This window comes from Nilaparvata lugens, chromosome 5 (genome assembly GCF_014356525.2).
Source record: "Nilaparvata lugens isolate BPH chromosome 5, ASM1435652v1, whole genome shotgun sequence".
Classification (NCBI taxonomy): domain Eukaryota; kingdom Metazoa; phylum Arthropoda; class Insecta; order Hemiptera; family Delphacidae; genus Nilaparvata; species Nilaparvata lugens.
Genome location: NC_052508.1, coordinates 22,156,742 through 22,174,381, shown reverse-complemented (window position 1 = coordinate 22,174,381; position 17,640 = coordinate 22,156,742). Strand labels below are relative to the sequence as shown.

At 31.3% G+C, this 17,640-nt stretch overlaps 2 protein-coding genes across 3 annotated transcripts; one reads left to right on the top strand and one right to left on the bottom strand.

Annotated features, from left to right (window-relative positions):
• The first annotated feature begins 4,019 nt into the window (after positions 1–4,019).
• LOC111051679 lies at positions 4,020–11,049 on the top strand. The gene is made up of 3 exons (XM_039427948.1): positions 4,020–4,203; positions 8,492–8,639; positions 9,241–11,049. Exons 2-3 carry the CDS (start codon positions 8,502–8,504, stop codon positions 9,472–9,474), a joined length of 372 nt encoding a protein of 123 aa, XP_039283882.1. The 5' UTR covers positions 4,020–4,203; positions 8,492–8,501; the 3' UTR covers positions 9,475–11,049.
• Positions 10,167–14,574, bottom strand: LOC111051695. 2 transcript variants are annotated; one of them, XM_022338240.2, is made up of 3 exons: positions 14,420–14,574; positions 13,162–13,328; positions 10,167–11,808 (listed from the first exon to the last, which is right to left on the bottom strand). In XM_022338240.2, exons 2-3 carry the CDS (start codon positions 13,321–13,323, stop codon positions 11,557–11,559), a joined length of 414 nt encoding a protein of 137 aa, XP_022193932.1. In that variant the 5' UTR covers positions 13,324–13,328; positions 14,420–14,574; the 3' UTR covers positions 10,167–11,556. The 2 variants fall into 2 exon arrangements, with proteins under 2 accessions (XP_022193932.1, XP_039283881.1); XM_039427947.1 differs by having other exon boundaries at positions 14,416–14,549.
• Positions 14,575–17,640: the final 3,066 nt, after the last annotated feature.

The following is a 17,640-nucleotide window of genomic DNA, read 5'->3' as shown; positions in this document are numbered from 1 at the left end:
TAGTGTCATTGATGTCGATCTACTTTGCTGTATAAAAAGGTCGTGCGAGAAAAATAGTACTGGGGGAGCAGAGTTTCTAAGTACGATTGGTGTGTGTACGAAAAAATTGCAATTGATGGAGTTCATCTTTCGAGTGCGCAAGTGTGGAAAACTTTTATTATTACCGTAGCCTATAGCCTAAATATATACCTATAAATATATATTATGAATTATTATTTCAACAGCGCAATTGTGAAAAAGTTTTATCACAGTATACATATGTGCCTATGAATATTATTAATTTTTTTCCAAAATTATAACTATCTCTATTCTAGTTTTTTTCAATTCTATTATATTTTTACTTTCCTTGCCCTACTACCATAGGTAAGGAAAGTATTGCTTTCCAAAAAAATTAAGGTACCCCAATTTCAAGTTTTCTATACGTTTCAAGGTCCCCTGAGTCCAAAAACATGATTTTTGGGTATTGGTCTGTGTGTGTGTATGTATGTATGTGTGTGTGTGTGTGTGTGTGTGTGTGTGTGTGTGTGTGTGTGTGTGTGTGTGTGTGTGGTGTGTGTGGTGTGTGTGTGGTGTGTGTGTGTGTGTGTGTGTGTGTGTGTGTGTGTGTGTGTGTGGTGTGTGTGTGTGTGGTGTGTGTGTGTGTGTGTGTGTGTGTGTGCGCGCGTGTGTGTGCGTGTGTGTGTGTGTGTGTGGTGTGTGTGTGTGTGTGGTGTGTGTGTGTGGTGTGTGTGTGGTGTGTGGTGTGTGTGTGTGTGTGTGTGTGTGTGTGTGTGTGTGTGTGTGTGTGTGTGGTGTGTGTGTGTGTGTGTGTGTGTGTGTGTGTGTGTGTGTGTGTGTGTGTGTGTGGTGTGTGTGTGTGTGTGCGCGCGTGTGTGTGCGTGTGTGTGTGTGTGTGTGTGTGGTGTGTGTGTGTGTGTTGTGTGTGTGTGTGTGTGTGTGTGTGTGTGTGTGTGTTTGTGTGTGTCTGTGAACACGATAACTCCATTCCTAATTAACCGATTGACTTGAAATTTTTAACTTAAGGTCCTTATACCATGAGGACCCGACAATAAGAAATTCGATAAAATTCAATTCAAGATGGCGGAAAAAATGGCGGATAATTACTAAAAACCATGTTTTTCACGTTTTTCTCGAAAATGGCTCTAACGATTTTCTTCAAATTTATACCATGGATAGCTATTTCTAAGCCCTATCAACTGGCATAAGTCTCATTCCAGGGAAAATTTTAGGAGCTCCGTAATATTCTTGAGAAAAATGGCGGATAATGACTAAAAAACCATGTTTTTCACGGTTTTCTCGAAAACGGCTCCAACGATTTTCTTCAAATTTATACCATGGATAGCTATTTATAAGCCCTATCAACTGACATGAGTCTCATTTCTGAGAAAATTTCAGGAGCTCCGTAGAATATTCAGAATATTTTTTTTTGCTCTGCAGAAAATTCTTGAGAAAAAGGACAGTAGTTACTAAAAACCATGTTTTCACGATTTTCTTAAAAACGGCTCTAACGATTTTTTTCAAATCCATACCCTGTATAGTTATTTATTAGCTCTATCAACTGACATGAGTCTTTTTCCTGGGGTACTAATAAAGGGTCCACCCAATCCTTGAGAAATGGACTTTGTAACCTCCTTCTCGTGCATGAGGTAGGTAGGTACACGGTTTTCACTTTTTCTTCTTCCATATACCGTGGGTAGGTAGAGCAGTTTATAAAAAGAACACAGTCATAGTCAAGATATTTCATCTGTAGAACAGCTGTTTTGACGAATTTCAAAAAAATCATCGAATTTCACAATTTACATAAAGGAAAAAGTACTCTGAAAACAATAGTATATACACATAAGCAGTAGTCTGATCGTAGTTGCAAATATGTTGCCGTCAAACGTCATTATGTTATTCCCCTAAATTATTCTCGTTTGATAATGAGGCTTATAGTTCAATGAGCAAGGAAAGTTGTGTGAGTGTACCACACCAGATTTTTTCAATTTGAGGCTTTGAGATACGGTTGAAATAGTTTTAGCTGTAAAAGTATTTCTGATCAAACAAATACATGAAAGATGAGTATTGATAAATGAAAGATCTCCACTCTTTAATTTGATTTTCTTTGATGCATACAATGAATAAATAATGAGGAATGAGCTTCAGTCACCACCAATGTCTCTCTTGCAAGATTTCTTTTTCGATTTGACGATATTTAATTGTAGCCTACTAAAAAATATGCTTTTGTTCAATGTATGAGTGAAAATGAATAGCTTATCAATAAAGATGCTTTATAATCTTCATGCGTCGGTTCAAATCGAGAGACGGCCTCATCAAAATCACACAAGAGACTGAATCACCTATGTCCAATTTTGAGGGAGAAACTAAGATACACGACCTTAGAAATTCAGCGTGAATATATTAGTTTTATTATAATAGAATATCATTTTTTTAATATTGAGAAAATTGTACAACAATAAAACTATAAAAGAAATTGAGACTAAAATCCAAAGAACGTACTAGTTACAAAGGCTTGACGAGTTCATGATTGTGAATGGAAGGTCGAAAGCAATTTTTATATTTGAATTATTTGCTGATTGCCTTCGTAATGTTTTTGATTGATGTAATAAGAATACAGTCATTGAAAATTAGTTATGAATTATTGATATTCTACAGTGATTAACGAGAATTAAAGTTTTGCATATTGTTCTATTGGGGCAGTTGTCGGGGTAAGGTTTTTCTTCTGTTTTGGAAAAAATATGTGATTTGATTCGATTTGAAGTCTCATTGAGGCAGATTCATTATTGGAAACTCTACATTGAACTTTTACCACTCTACTTATTTTAAATTATAGTTGCAATCTTCAAAAAACTCTATTCTCCTCCTCCTCCTCTTCCTCCTTTTCCTCCTTCTTCTTATCTTCTTATCCTTATCTTATCCTTATCCACCACCTTATTTTTTATTTTTTCGTTTTCTTTCCCGCCGTAATTATTTTCCTATTTTAGGTAGGCTATTCCAGGACCTCCTATGTAGGTACCTCCTATACTATATAATAATATCTCCTGCTGGTCCGGCTATTCTGTCCCAAACTTCACCTCTCCATTCATTAATCAAACTAATATTCCAAATTCTCCACTCTATTAACATTTCTATAGAAATATTTGTTTAAATAATCAATTCCTGTTCTTTTAATGATTAAATATCATAATGATTATTATTATTACATTCAAAGAAGAAGACATTTTAAACTATACTTATCATAAAAATTAGAAAATTCGTATAGAACTCATCAAATTGACCGAAAGAACAAATACAGATAAATGAAATCCTCCATGGAATTCACACGAATAAACGAATATTCGTTTATACACCATACCATAATCAACTCACTACCTGCAGTATGTTATTTCTTTAAAATTCTCTGTTACCAACTACTGAGGCATTTATTTAATTTTTTATTCAGGCTTGGTTTAGATTTGACTAACGTGAATCTTGATCCGAAATTACACTTCAAGAAAAGAACAACAGACTTCCTCTCTAATTTGGTTCTTTTCAAATTTTGATAATGAAAATTATAACATTTAATATCCATAGTTATTCAATTATCAATAACGCGAAAAACTAGATACTATAAATTGGAAGGATATCATGTCATTTAGGGCTATAATTTGTCATAGCCAACACACAACACAAAACAATGAAAGCTTTTGAAGAAGTACCGTGTATAATATTAAATTTGCATGAACATAATTCGACAACAGATCGTGAACTTTGATGGACGTGACAAAGTGGGCAAAAATAATAAACGACAGAGTTGAGGTAGTGGAGTTAGAGAGAGAAATGTAGCCCATAAAACGTCGCCATTTCGAAATGAAATGTCCATAAACATTTGTGCACGTCTGAATAATTTCGAGCGCATCGCACACGTTCCTATTCAATAATAATAAACTGGCAACAATGGGGAGCCGGGGTGAGTGGTGTGGGTGCGCGTTCTGTCGTTTCTGCGCTTTTAATCGCTGCAAAAGTTGAAAACGCGGCCGCCATTCGGCGCATTAACGACCAATTTAAAGCCGAGTTCGCTCAAAGGGTATTAAGCGAGCGCATAAATAATTTGCACGAGACAACTGGTGGGGAACTTGCAATATATTTTAATCAGCCGCTGCAACAAGATTAAGCAGTTGGAAGTTGACTGTACATCGCTCTTTCTGCCACCGCATTCCACAGGTAAGACGCTGCTGTTGCTATCTTACCTCATCTACTGCTGCTTCCACTCTCCTCAAACAAAAGCTCTACCGTATCTAGAGTTTTTGTGGCAGCTCAGGTCCTTAATATTCTAGTATACCATATGTTCAACACTGGGGAATTCAGTAGTCTCCTTACGACTTGCTTTAAAGTAATCATTATTCTGTACACTGTTGTTGTTTGTACAGTGCTGTTCTGATAGTTGAGGTAGCGATATGGTGTACAATTATTCTGGTGTAACAATATACTCCACAAGTGCTCGAGTTCTCACAGTAGGTTACATATATATATACCGTACAGTAAATACGCTTAAAGCACAGATGGTTGAAGAAACAAGGAAGAATAATTATTCCACAACTATATTTATAGTAGGCTACACTAAACAAGGAACTTGATCGGTCTGTAAAATAAAATACGGTAAAATTTATAATATAGGCCTAGTAATTTTTCAAAATATGAATATAACTTATTAGTATGCATTAGACTACTTTATTCAGAAAAAGTGTTCCAAAAATTTAAACATGACAAAACAAAAAAATGAGTTTATAATACAAGAGATAAAGCAGTTTATAAAAAAAAAATGGAAGGAATTCTATATATATATATATATATATATATATATATATATATATATATATATATATATATATATATATATATATATATATATATATTTGAATGAAGTTTTGAAAACCGTAGATTTCCAAGCATTCTTAACAGAAATCAAGCATGTGAATTAAAATGATTGATTGAATATTAACTGCAGGTATTCGGTCAAACTTATTTCCATAATTTCGAATTATTCAAATTATTTATTCATTTATATTTTTCACAAAGAAGCACTGATTGGGAGAGAAAAACTAAGGATACACCTTGTACTATTTCTCTCCCAATTTAGATAACATTTTAAAAGTTCAAAATACCTAGGGTTATGATTTCACTTAACTAAAATTCAGTCCATTTTCACTCAAAAACAACGAAAACTAAGGTTTTTAAATTTTGACGGTTGAAAACAAAATAAAAAACCGAATTTTATAATATAGAAATGACATAGTACCCTCCTTTGAACTCAAAGGAACAAATTTATAATATAAACATCATTAGTTTCAGCGTTTAAGTCATTTTCAAGTAGTGTTCTTGGCTTGAAAGCTGAAACCAGTACGGTAGTTCTTATCTAAAAAAGTTTAAAAAAAGGTACTAAGAAGCTATTTTAATATTAATTAAACAATTTGAGTAGCCCTATTGGAATATTCTATTATTCATGGTAAGAATATGAATTGCACTGAAAAACCATTACAGCACCAGTATCCATATTAAAACCGCAGACGGTGGTTCTGATAGGCCTAATTTAGCAAACACTATTACTGAAAAAATTGTTTTCAATAAATTAATTTCAAATCTTGAAAATGAAGATTGGGAGGAGGTAATAAATAATAATAACATCCATACACTAGTACACTCTTTTGAACAAAAACTTTCAACCCATATGAAAATGCAACTATCAAAATAAAGACATCACACAGAAATAAACCACTAAAGAACTGGATCACCACTGGACTAATAAGAGCTATTCAAACCAGAAATAAAATGCACAAAAAACTACAGAAGCAACCACATAATAACGAAATGAAACAATGCTACACTCGCTATAGAAACGTCCTAAACAAATTACTGAAAGAAACCAAGATTAGGTATTACAGAAATAAATTGGAGCAAAGTAGAGGTAACTCCAGGAAGACATGGAATACCATAAATGAAATACTTGATGTAGAAAAGAAAAATTCAAAGACTGATATTGATCCTGAAATTTTAAATAAACATTTTTCGTCTATCGGGAGAGTACTCGCAGAAGAACTGAATAAAGAAAATAAAAACATCCCTCCTCCAACTGGTCAAAATTACAGTTTTTCACGAATAGGTTTTCCAAATTCCTTTTTCCTTTTCCCGACAAATGAGGAAGAAATTATCAAAACAATTAAAGACCTCAAATCCAGCTCAGCACCAGGAATTAATAACATAAATAATAGCTGTCTAAAAATCATTGCCCACTATATTGCTAAACCTTTAAAAATTATAATTAATAAATGCTTTGAAGAAGGTTTCTTTCCGGAGGAGTTCAAGGTGGCTAAAGTCATACCTTTACATAAATCGGGAGATGTTGACGATCCCAATAACTACCGTACAGTAAATACGCTTAAAGCACAGATGGTTGAAGAAACAAGGAAGAATAATTATTCCACAACTATATTTATAGTAGGCTACACTAAACAAGGAACTTGATCCGTCTGTAAAATAAAATACGGTAAAATTTATAATATAGGCCTAGTAATTTTTCAAAATATGAATATAACTTATTAGTATGCATTAGACTACTTTATTCAGAAAAAGTGTTCCAAAAATTTAAACATTATGACAAAACAAAAAAATGAGTTTATAATACAAGAGATAAAGCAGTTTATAAAAAAAAAATGGAAGGAATTCTATATATATTTGAATGAAGTTTTGAAAACTGTAGATTTCCAAGCATTCTTAACAGAAATCAAGCATGTGAATTAAAATGATTGATTGAATATCAACTGCAGGTATTCGGTCAAACTTATTTCCATAATTTCGAATTATTCAAATTATTTATTCATTTATATTCTTCACAAAGAAGCACTGATTGGGAGAGAAAAACTAAGGATACACCTTGTACTATTTCTCTCCCAATTTAGATAACATTTTAAAAGTTCAAAATAGGGTTATGATTTCACTCAACTAAAATTTAGTCCATTTTCACTCAAAAACAACGAAAAATAAGATTTTTAAATTTTGACGGTTGAAAACAAAATAAAAAACAGAATTTCCTAATATAGAAATGACTACATAGTACCCTCCTTTGAACTTTTTATATGAACAAATTTATAATATAAAAATCATTAGTTTCAGCGTTTAAGCCATTTTCAAGTACCGTAGTGTTCTTGGCTGGAAAGCTGAAACCAGTACGGTAGTTCTTATCTAAAAAAGTTTAAAAAAAGGTACTAAGAAGCTATTTCAATATTAATTAAACAATTTGAGTAGCCCTATTGGAATATTCTATTATCGTATTCATGGTAAGAATATGAATTGCACTGAAAAACAAATTCCATAACCAATGAGTATTGCTCAAATAATAAGAAAACTATTTCGATTTGAATAGGAGTCAGATTGAAGTGCTAAATATATACAATACATTTTATTAAAGAAATTTCAATAGGCTACTCAATTCAAAATAAGAATGCTCAAATACGCTATAAACAAATAAATTCATTTAATTCAGGTGCACATGACTTACATTGACTCTCACAGTCGCATTTCCATATTCCTCATAGTTTTATCCCATCAATTTTAAAGTCTAATCTCGGTGGAAACGTTTTCTTACCTCAAGATGGGGATGAATAAATCTCAAATAACTCCATGAATTTTCTATGAACAGACCTTTGTTAATTTTTCTAGTTGGGTACCAATAATTTTTATTATTACTGATAGTTGATTTGATACTAATTTTGAGAAGTGCCGTATTTGTGATATTGAGAAAAGAGAAAGAAAGAGAGAGTACATCAATCTGTTTCACAATTACTATTCAAATTCTTCTCTTTTTTGCTGAGGTTGATGCTCACAAGAGCTTCAGGCTTGTGTCAATAGGCTTATATGTTAATATTGATTACATATAATTGGCAGTACTGTACCCTTATTTTTGTTCTATTTTAAGACACTAGTTTTGACAATCACGCCATTATACAAGTATAAAATTAATTAATTTCTGTAATAGCCTGATTATCAAAAAAAGTCTTGTCTAAAATAAAAAAAATAAGGGTGAGAATATACTAGAAATTCAATGTAATTAAAATTTCTAGTAGCTATTTCGAAATAAATTGAAATTATGTAAATATATTTTCCCTCAGTTCAAAGACGACAATATCAATACTGAATATTGTTACTATACCTTGAAGTTCAAATCTAAAATATCAATGGACTGTGTAAATTAAAATAGCCTCTCATGTATTCACTCAGCTTGGAAGAAAAATATTTATGCAATTTTATATTGCATAAAATAATTTTCTCTTGTATGTTATTGAGAATATCATATTACTGTATTGTTAGATTTCATGGTCCTCATTTACATGAATGTTATAAAAATGTATGTTCTTATTATATCCAATTGTATTTGTTTGCATCTAATTTCTAATTTAATCTCAATTGGTGGAATAAATTATAATATTGATTCAATCTCTCTGTATTTGTGTTACAGATTTGTAAAGATGCATCTGAGAATAGTATTGTGTGCACTGGTGGCGTTAGCAGCCTATGCCACCCCAATTGTGGCTCCTAATCCAAAATCTGTCAACAAACTCATGCCAAAAAACGATGAAGTTGATTTCCCCAAAAATTTTGATGTGGTAAGCTGTTGAAAATGAATCATCAACATGAAATACCTTCTTTTATAATTTTGGCTTGGTAAACAATCAATAAGCTATAATAAACATAATATGGAGCTCAGTCTATTTTATGGAAATTCCTACCTTCATTGATAGATAAATAAATAAATAAATAAAGAAAGAATTTAAAAAATGAATTTTTATGATATCTCAGTGCAGCATCAGCTTAGCTTTTTGTCTGACTTATTCAATGTAGGTATTACTTTTGTCAGTGAAACAGATGTACTTTTGATTAGAGTAGCTTACTACAATGAAAAGTTTTCATCAGTTTTCTGTAGATTTATTAATTTATTGCATTACTATAATATAGATTTATTATTATCTATATGCAATTATTCACTCTATAAATCCAACCATTCCCCTCCTACCGACTGGAAATTAGAGTTAAAAAACAAAACAAATAATATTATACTTTGAGCCATATCATCTGAAAATTGATCATACTTCTTCTACTGGATTGTACTTATTATTACATCATTGTTATAATGATTGTATCTTCATAGTTCCCAACATCTAATTGCGATTCGAAATTATGAATAATTGTACATTTTTCTCTCAACAGGTAAGATCAAAAAGGGCGGCCAGGGATTCTTGGGAAGATGCTGACGCCACATCCCGTATGGATGAGTTCCGCAGAGCTATGAGTCTGTTAGAGAAGTTTCTGAATTCTGAAAGATTAACAAAGGCCAAGAATATGAGTGGTACAATGTCCGAAATGATCAAATTGGTGCTACGCTTCTTGGATTTGATGGAGAGTCACTTGAACGACAATCACATCGATCACAGCAGTGAATGATGATTCATCATTCAATTGATTCCATTATAATTTCCAATAAGCTTCACATTTGAAAGTATTCTTGGATTATTTTTGTAGCAATGGATTGATCGATGAATATATTTTTTCTGAAAATGTAAATATCAATTATTCTCATTTAAACCCCAACATAACATTATCGCCATCCGCGAGATTCCTTATTCTAAAACAAAAATTGTGATTCACCAGAGAAGAGCCAATAAGGATAGGCTACCAATACTGGAACTTGAAAAAACTCACTGTTATTTTTTTCAAATGCTTTGAAAGCTTCTAATTTTTCTCAGTTCTTGTATTAAAAATGTTCGGATATAGTTGAATAACTTTTCCAACATTGTCAAGGTGAGATCTAAGAAGTTTCTCCAAAAAGGATTGCTTTCAATAACTTACCACTGTACAGTACCGTATCGTCGATATAATCGATTATTAGACCTACTTTTGCTGCTGAAATAGAATGAGCTCTTGATGATTGATTGGAGTCTGTCCACTCATGAAGTGAGTCAAATTTATATTAAGCATTCAATAGCACAAGTACTATGAATAGTCATAATAACATAATACTTTAAATATGTCATACTCACATCATAAAAATACATAATATGGATCAACATAATTTCATATAGAACTACAATCATGTTGAATGAGTTCTACAATGTAAAAATAAGAAACCAGTCTTATTACTTGCATAAGTCGAAGCATTATTTATTCAAAACTTACATAAATTCTTATTACTACAATTGGTACATGCAATACTCTTTTGACAACTATAATTTATAACAGACTTATGAAAAAAAGTTAATATCAAGTTAAAAAGTCAACAAGTTAAGCCTCCTAGAACAAAATAAAATTCCATTTGAGAATAATAGTAATATTTGGAATGAAGAGTAATAATAATCACCCTTGATACTTGGTAAGTTCTACATAGATTTTTATCCACACTAAATTTTCATCATACTATTCATCTGATCATTACAAAATTCCTTATTGACTTAGAGCTGCATCATCACAATTTATTCTAATCAAGACTTTTTATATTCTCGATGTAATAAGAATATTATATAATATTGATGGGTAACTTTTTTATTTATAAATGATTACTTTTTTATCTCAAAATAAAAATTGCAAGAGTAATGAATAAATCAAAGTTACAAACTTACAATGCACAGAGAAATATATCAATTATTTGGTATAACATTGACAAAGTAGGTAGGTCAATAAGAGAAAACAAATTTTGATATTTTAAAAGTTATAGATGACAATATTGCAATGGAAATAACAATTAGAATGAATTAATGATAAAAATACTGATTCTAGTACAATTTAAAAAATATCATTGAATGAGATAACTTATAGAAATATAAGTAATATATTATAAGAAATATATTTGATACTGTAGGTACCAAATATTATAATTTGAGACTTATAGTAGACAGAATCCACTATACTGGATGGGCACAGAGCAAAGTTCAAATATTGAAATAATAATCAGAGCAGATGTATAATGATATTAATTCACTAATCCCAAATTTCAATTAAACATTGTAAAATAATATTTATTGTGAAATGTGAAACTATATTGTCTGTGTTAAAAAAATAGAATATTCAACATGAATTATTGAGTTGGCTATTTTATAAGTTTTGTGGATAAAACGACTTGAAATGTCATTACATTATAATAAAAGAGAGAAAATTAAGGGAATGATTACAGGTTCAAAAAAAGATGATAGGTAATTCTAACGATATCAAAAATGAAGAATGTTCTGTAGTAATCATTCTACTTCCATCCAAATCAGTTTTAATATTAACTGCGTAGTTTATAGAGTGAAATATTACAATGTCCATTTATATAATATATAAATAACATAAGGACCCTATTTTAGAATTAATCACTTAAAATATTATTATGTTCAATCTTTGATTATGGATTTAAGGCTTTACATGGCTCGAACGTATCCATAATCAAAGGTGCAATTTAACTAAACTTATTATCAATTTCAATCATTAGTAATGTAAGGAACATGATACTTCACTGTGCTCTCTTGTTGCATTTAACTGTAAGTGGGTGTATCATCGGCGACCGAATGGGATGGTGGCGCGAATGCCACCGCCATAGTCGTGCCTGGGCCCGGCGCCCCAGTTACGCTGATAGTAGGCATTGGCGTCAACGGTGGCGCCATTTCTGCCTCGCCACAAGTTGTGGTTGTACTCGCCGCGTACTGACTGCTGAGCGGGTGCACCTCCCCGTCCCTCTGTTCTGCTTCCCGACACCACCACGCTGCCGTGCTTCCCGTTCTGCGGTGATCTCCTGTGTCGCTGGTGCTGAAAAATAATTAAATGCGTGACTTTTTGAGGTGTTTGTTGGTTGTGAGGTGTATGCCTCAAAAATCTCCAAGTTACACTAAAATTACATTTTTTGGTATGGTACACAAACTCATTCTGGAAAGCCAGAAAACCAGAGATTATAACCATAATATGTGTGTTGTCGGATATGATCAGTTGTGAGTTGTATGTCTCAAAAATCTCAAAGTTTCCACTAAATTTGAAATTTTCATTATGGGAATTCAATAAAATGAGCGATTTTAACCATGTATAGAACTGGTTTTAAGTTGATTAAAATAAAGTTTCAGGCAATAGACGGTTTTTTCTTTTTCGATCATTGTATTGTTTGTGCTAACCAAATAAATAGATAAAATAAATAAATAAACTGTTCAAGAGAAACTGTTTGCATAGTAGGCCTACTGTTCATATGAAACTGTTTGTTCAAGGTAGAAATTTAAATAATAAATTCAACTTATGATAAACATATTCTCAATTAAACTTGAGACAGTTCAATGATCAATTTTTACCATCAATTGATTCTTCAGAAAAAAGTAAAAATTATACAGTACCAACAGAACTTTCTTCCAACATGACTGTATACAGATTCCAGTAGAATTCAATAAATAAATGAGAACTTGGATAGCCAATGATTATTCATGTTTTGCAGGGTTCAATCGGGCATGGCAATTCTGTTGTTCTTCTAGATGGTTACACCATATACATGACCATGGTGTAGGATACTGCTGCAGTGGGGGGTGTATTGAGGGGAATGATTCTAGACATTTAGTAATGAACATATAGTTGTAAGAGAAAAACATATTTTTCTCTTGAAATATCTTTCCAATTATATCCAGTGAAAATTAAGACACTGTTTCTAATAGCTGAATTCCATTCTATTGATGAGAGACTCATGATAATGTGCATAAGGTACCTATAACTATATCATACTCTTAATTTCGATACCGTAATTTGAAACTCAATATATTATTTCCAATTTTTGGTATGAGAGGGCACTGAGCACTAGAGAATGAAATGAATCACTTTCACTCCAGGAATCTCAAATACGTTGTATTCTAGGTGCATTGCTTCCACTCAATCTCTATTGGTGGGCTGATACAAAACATTGGCATTATTATATTGAACTTAGAAATGCCAATAAAGATTTTTTATTAATTAATCCACTTCAATTATACAATCACAACACCAAAAACAATAGTTTTTACACTATTATGATAGTTATGAACCATTTTAAGGATGAATTTCTCATCTATATAGAATGGAATGAATCTATTTAAAGCGGTGTCTTAATTTTCAAACACTTATATAGTTTCTTAAGTAAACGTTTCCACTCACCATTTGATCGAATGTGTTCTCCTGCAATATTTCCTCCAACCATGTATTTACTGCATCATCGTCCACTTCCGAAGGCTGCATCGAATATGTATCCTCGCCAAAAGGCATCGCACCAACAAACGATGCCACCAACACCACAAGTAAACCAAGTATCAGCTTCATTTTTTCTAAAAAAAGATGTATTTTTATTTAAGCTATATGAATCACAATTGGATGGTTGAATGCTACGATAATCTATATTATAGTCATATAAGTTGTAATATAATACGTACCATATAGGACCCTTTTAAAAACTTTTTAATATAAAATAACAAATTTTAAAACAACCAGTTTCGGATGCTTACCGTACTCCACTTTCAAGTTTTTAAAATCTTGAACCTTTACATTTTCTCATTTAAGTAAGTTAAATTTTCATTAAAATTGAAAAAATAGAAATTATTTTAATAAAACATTCCAAAAACTTGAAAATTGAGTACCTAAGCGTTTTCCAAAAAAAGGTTGATTTTTATTTTTTTAATATCAAAATGTTCCAAGAGGGTACAATGGTATTATTTCACAACTTGCAAATTAAGTACCGTAGCCCTGAAGATATAAGTTTTTAGAAAATATAGTGTTATAATTCCAGTCAATCGATTCTTAATGATATTATAATTTCTATTCTACAAAGTCTACATTATTGGAGTGATATAATTTTGATCAATCCAATTGAATTTAGTATCAAAATAAACATCTCATTGATTCTACATTCCAAAATTTAAATTGGTCTTACAGCTCCTGTGATTTAAACAGCACGTATTTTCATGATCTAAGAATACTCAAATACATTTGAGAGAGTTTTGAATTGATTAACAATGGAGTAAGTCTGTACCTTAGATTTATCGTTGTATTAATCAATATAATATTTAGATTTGATGAGAATTGTTTTCGAAGGGTTGACTCATTACAGATGAGCCTACTGTTAGCTAGGAGAATGTTGATTCTTAATAATTTTCTCACATTTATAAATGATTCAAATACTGTAATTTATTGAAATTCGTACATTTTATACAGAATGTAATTAAGATTCCAGAAAAATTTCAGACACCTATCTATATCAGAACAATATTATAATAATAATATGAACAATTTCATAGTTGATCATGCAAATTCAATAAATTATATTTATGATATTGTAAGAACTAAAAACAGAATATCTTGAAAAAGATTTACAATTCAATAATGCATAGTAAGAAAGCTTCACAAACCATGACTCACTCACCTTGTAAAAGGAAGAATCTCTAAAATCGTAGAAGATATGGGTTGAAAGCTATCCTGACAGAGAAAGTCTGAAATTTCAGATGGATGTAACTTCCGTCAGAAGATCAAGCAGCGAACTGATAATCAATGAGAAGACGTTGGCGAATAAATACTAGTCAATCTTTGAATGTGAATCCCGGTCGCTGTGAATCCCTCGATCTACCAGTATCAGCTATCAATCATCTCAGTTCAAATGATTCACACTATCTATTCTAAAAGAAAATACCATTTATCCGTTTGGAATACTGCCATGAAAGTTTATGACTGCCTCTTACTACTTTATTTTGATTAGCCTATCATCAATTACCGTACATTAATTAACAATAATATTGTTATTATTTGAATAATTATTATTCAACTTATCCATATATAGATCATTGCACATTGAAAAGCTGATGTGCCTGGTACATAAGCCGTGAAATTCCTTTCAACATTACAATTAAACAATTATAAATAGACTGAGTTGAATTTTGTGATTATAGCTGACAGTGGTGGATATTGCCACCAACCACCCTTGTGGCTGTCAGATAGCAAAAAAAGGTCCGCAGTAATAAACTACGGCATTTTGAAAAGAGGTCTACATATTATGTAGTGGTGCCTGAAAACTGCCAAAGATTGAAAACAAAAAGGATTGAACATATAAGTAATAGACTGCCATCACTTTTTAGGATATAGACAGATGGTGATAATAGGCATATGTTACCAATTATTATATCTACCTACCTATTCTACACTATTACAATATCCATGTCACCGATAATTTAAAGTATCAGCATCTTCAGTTTTAAGTTAAAAATTTGTTAAATTTTAAAAAGCTTTTGAAGAAGAATCTAAATATTCATTCCTGACAAAATATATTATAAGAATGTGTTGAAGTGGAACGTGTGATATGCAGAATTCCTCATACTATATGTAGATATTATAAACGTTACAAGCGATACATAGACTAAAAGAATAAATGAAGTATTCTATTTATTTCATTATTATAAGTATGGGCTTTATCATATCTGCATCCAAGAACATTGGTGTTTTAAAAATTTTATTTAAATGTTATAAAATTATTAAAATGTTACAAAAAATGTTGGTGTTATAAAAATGCTCTATTCCATTTCTAGGTTTCATACTTTGATTTAAACATAATATATCGAGTGATCTGCTCACAGAATAATAATTGTTTGTATGTCCATTCCATATCTCAAGGTTTCATACTTTGATTCAATACCGACTGATCTGCTCACAGCATACTTAATACATAATAATTGTATGTATGCCCAGAAAATAATCCTGGTATTTGAGATATAGCCTACAAGATAGAGAAACAAATAATTACAGTATAGAATACTGTATGTGAAGCTTTTGTCATATTATGAATGGAAGGTCAAGGGGCGAATTAAGAATATAACGCCATAGTTTGGTGCAATTCTATTTTTTGTCAATTATTTTGTGTGAAACACAGATCCAAACTAAACATTCCGATTATTGATAACTTTTTGGAATGTTTCCAAGTAGGCTCGGTTCAAATTAAAATTGAAATGGATGGTGTAAATGCAATGCATGATAACAATATTCGTTGTGTCGGTATTATTGCAAGGTAAGTACTGTAGAATATTTTCATGAATGAATGCAGATGAAAAATTATTCAGGAATAATATGAGAAATAGGATTGATAATAGGAAGTGGTAGAATGTGAATAGAAATATGTTGTAACCTCAAGTTGATAGGAAGTGTTCAACTTGATGATTTTGTGGAGGGGTAACTCTGTAATCAAGTAGCCTAATTAAAAAAAGTTTATAAAACTTGAGTATTTAATTTATCTTGGGCTTACATTAGTTGGCTAGTTAGCATTTATCTAAAGTAAGATAAGCAATGATGATTCCTTCATAGAAAATGAAATAGAAGAACTTTATGGAAACAGTTCAAATATTACAGAAAGTAATATAAAAAAGTTCTTTAGGCTTAGCTGAAGCCGTCAGTCATGTTGATAGTTTTTATTTCACCTTGGTTATTTATGTTTATAACACAGCAATACCTATTACATCAATATGAGGCACATTTTGATAATTATGATTAATGCCAGGATCGTCATTTGCTAGATTAAACGAACTTGAATCGAACGATACAAATTTATTTGAAATAAAAATGATGCTGACCATATTATAGTAACATACCACACATAGGCTACACTGACATAGCCACTATAATCTAGAAATCCTCCATATCACAAAAAAATGTAGCCTACTGGAACAATATGGTACGAAATTCACAACCACACAAAACAGTATCCCAACAGTCTCTCCTAAACGGTTAAATAAATTTCTCCACCCACACACTCTTTGACAAAATAGTCCACAATTCAAAATTACCGCCCTACTAACGCATCCACCAACCCCCACTCTATCATCATCATCATCATCTATTCCTCCACCTTTTATCCCTCACCACACATAACTTTGACAGTTTCTACAGTCTGATGATGATCCACTCCAGCTCGAAACGATCGTCACTACGCAATAGTAAGTGCATTTTCACCTTATAAGTGATTTTAAAATTCAAGTTTCATTTTATTAGTGAAAAGCTATATGAATATGCAACATATAGATATGATTTATTCAATATATGAAGCGTTTTCAAAACGTATGAACCATTTGGTCTCATGAAATATAAACATGAGCATAAGAAACAAATTCTATTTACACAATCAGTAAACCAAAGTCTCATCTCTACTCAATCAAATCATTATCTTCTTCTATTTTTGAACTAATTAATGTACTTTTTATATTAATATATTAATTAACTAGACACCAGATTTTTACCCCTCTTTTCTGCTTAGAAGCTCACCGCTTACAGCTACAAAACTAAAAAAAACGTGGCTCATCATTGCTTGAAGTGAGATTAGAAGTGGAAGTTTATACTCTCATTATTGCTTAGTGGAGACAAGGTCAAAATAGTCTTTTTTCTATAGGAATACTTTTGAATATAAATATAAATCTGAGTACCATTTTTAAAATAATTTGTCACGACATGCTTCTGCTGTATATTGCCAATATCAAGTCATAATAAGAACTTGATAATGACATTATACAACCGAAACATGTTGTGACAAATTATTTTAAAAAGGTTACTCAGATTTATATTTTCATTTATAATTATATAAATTACCGTATATAATTCAAAAATTATATA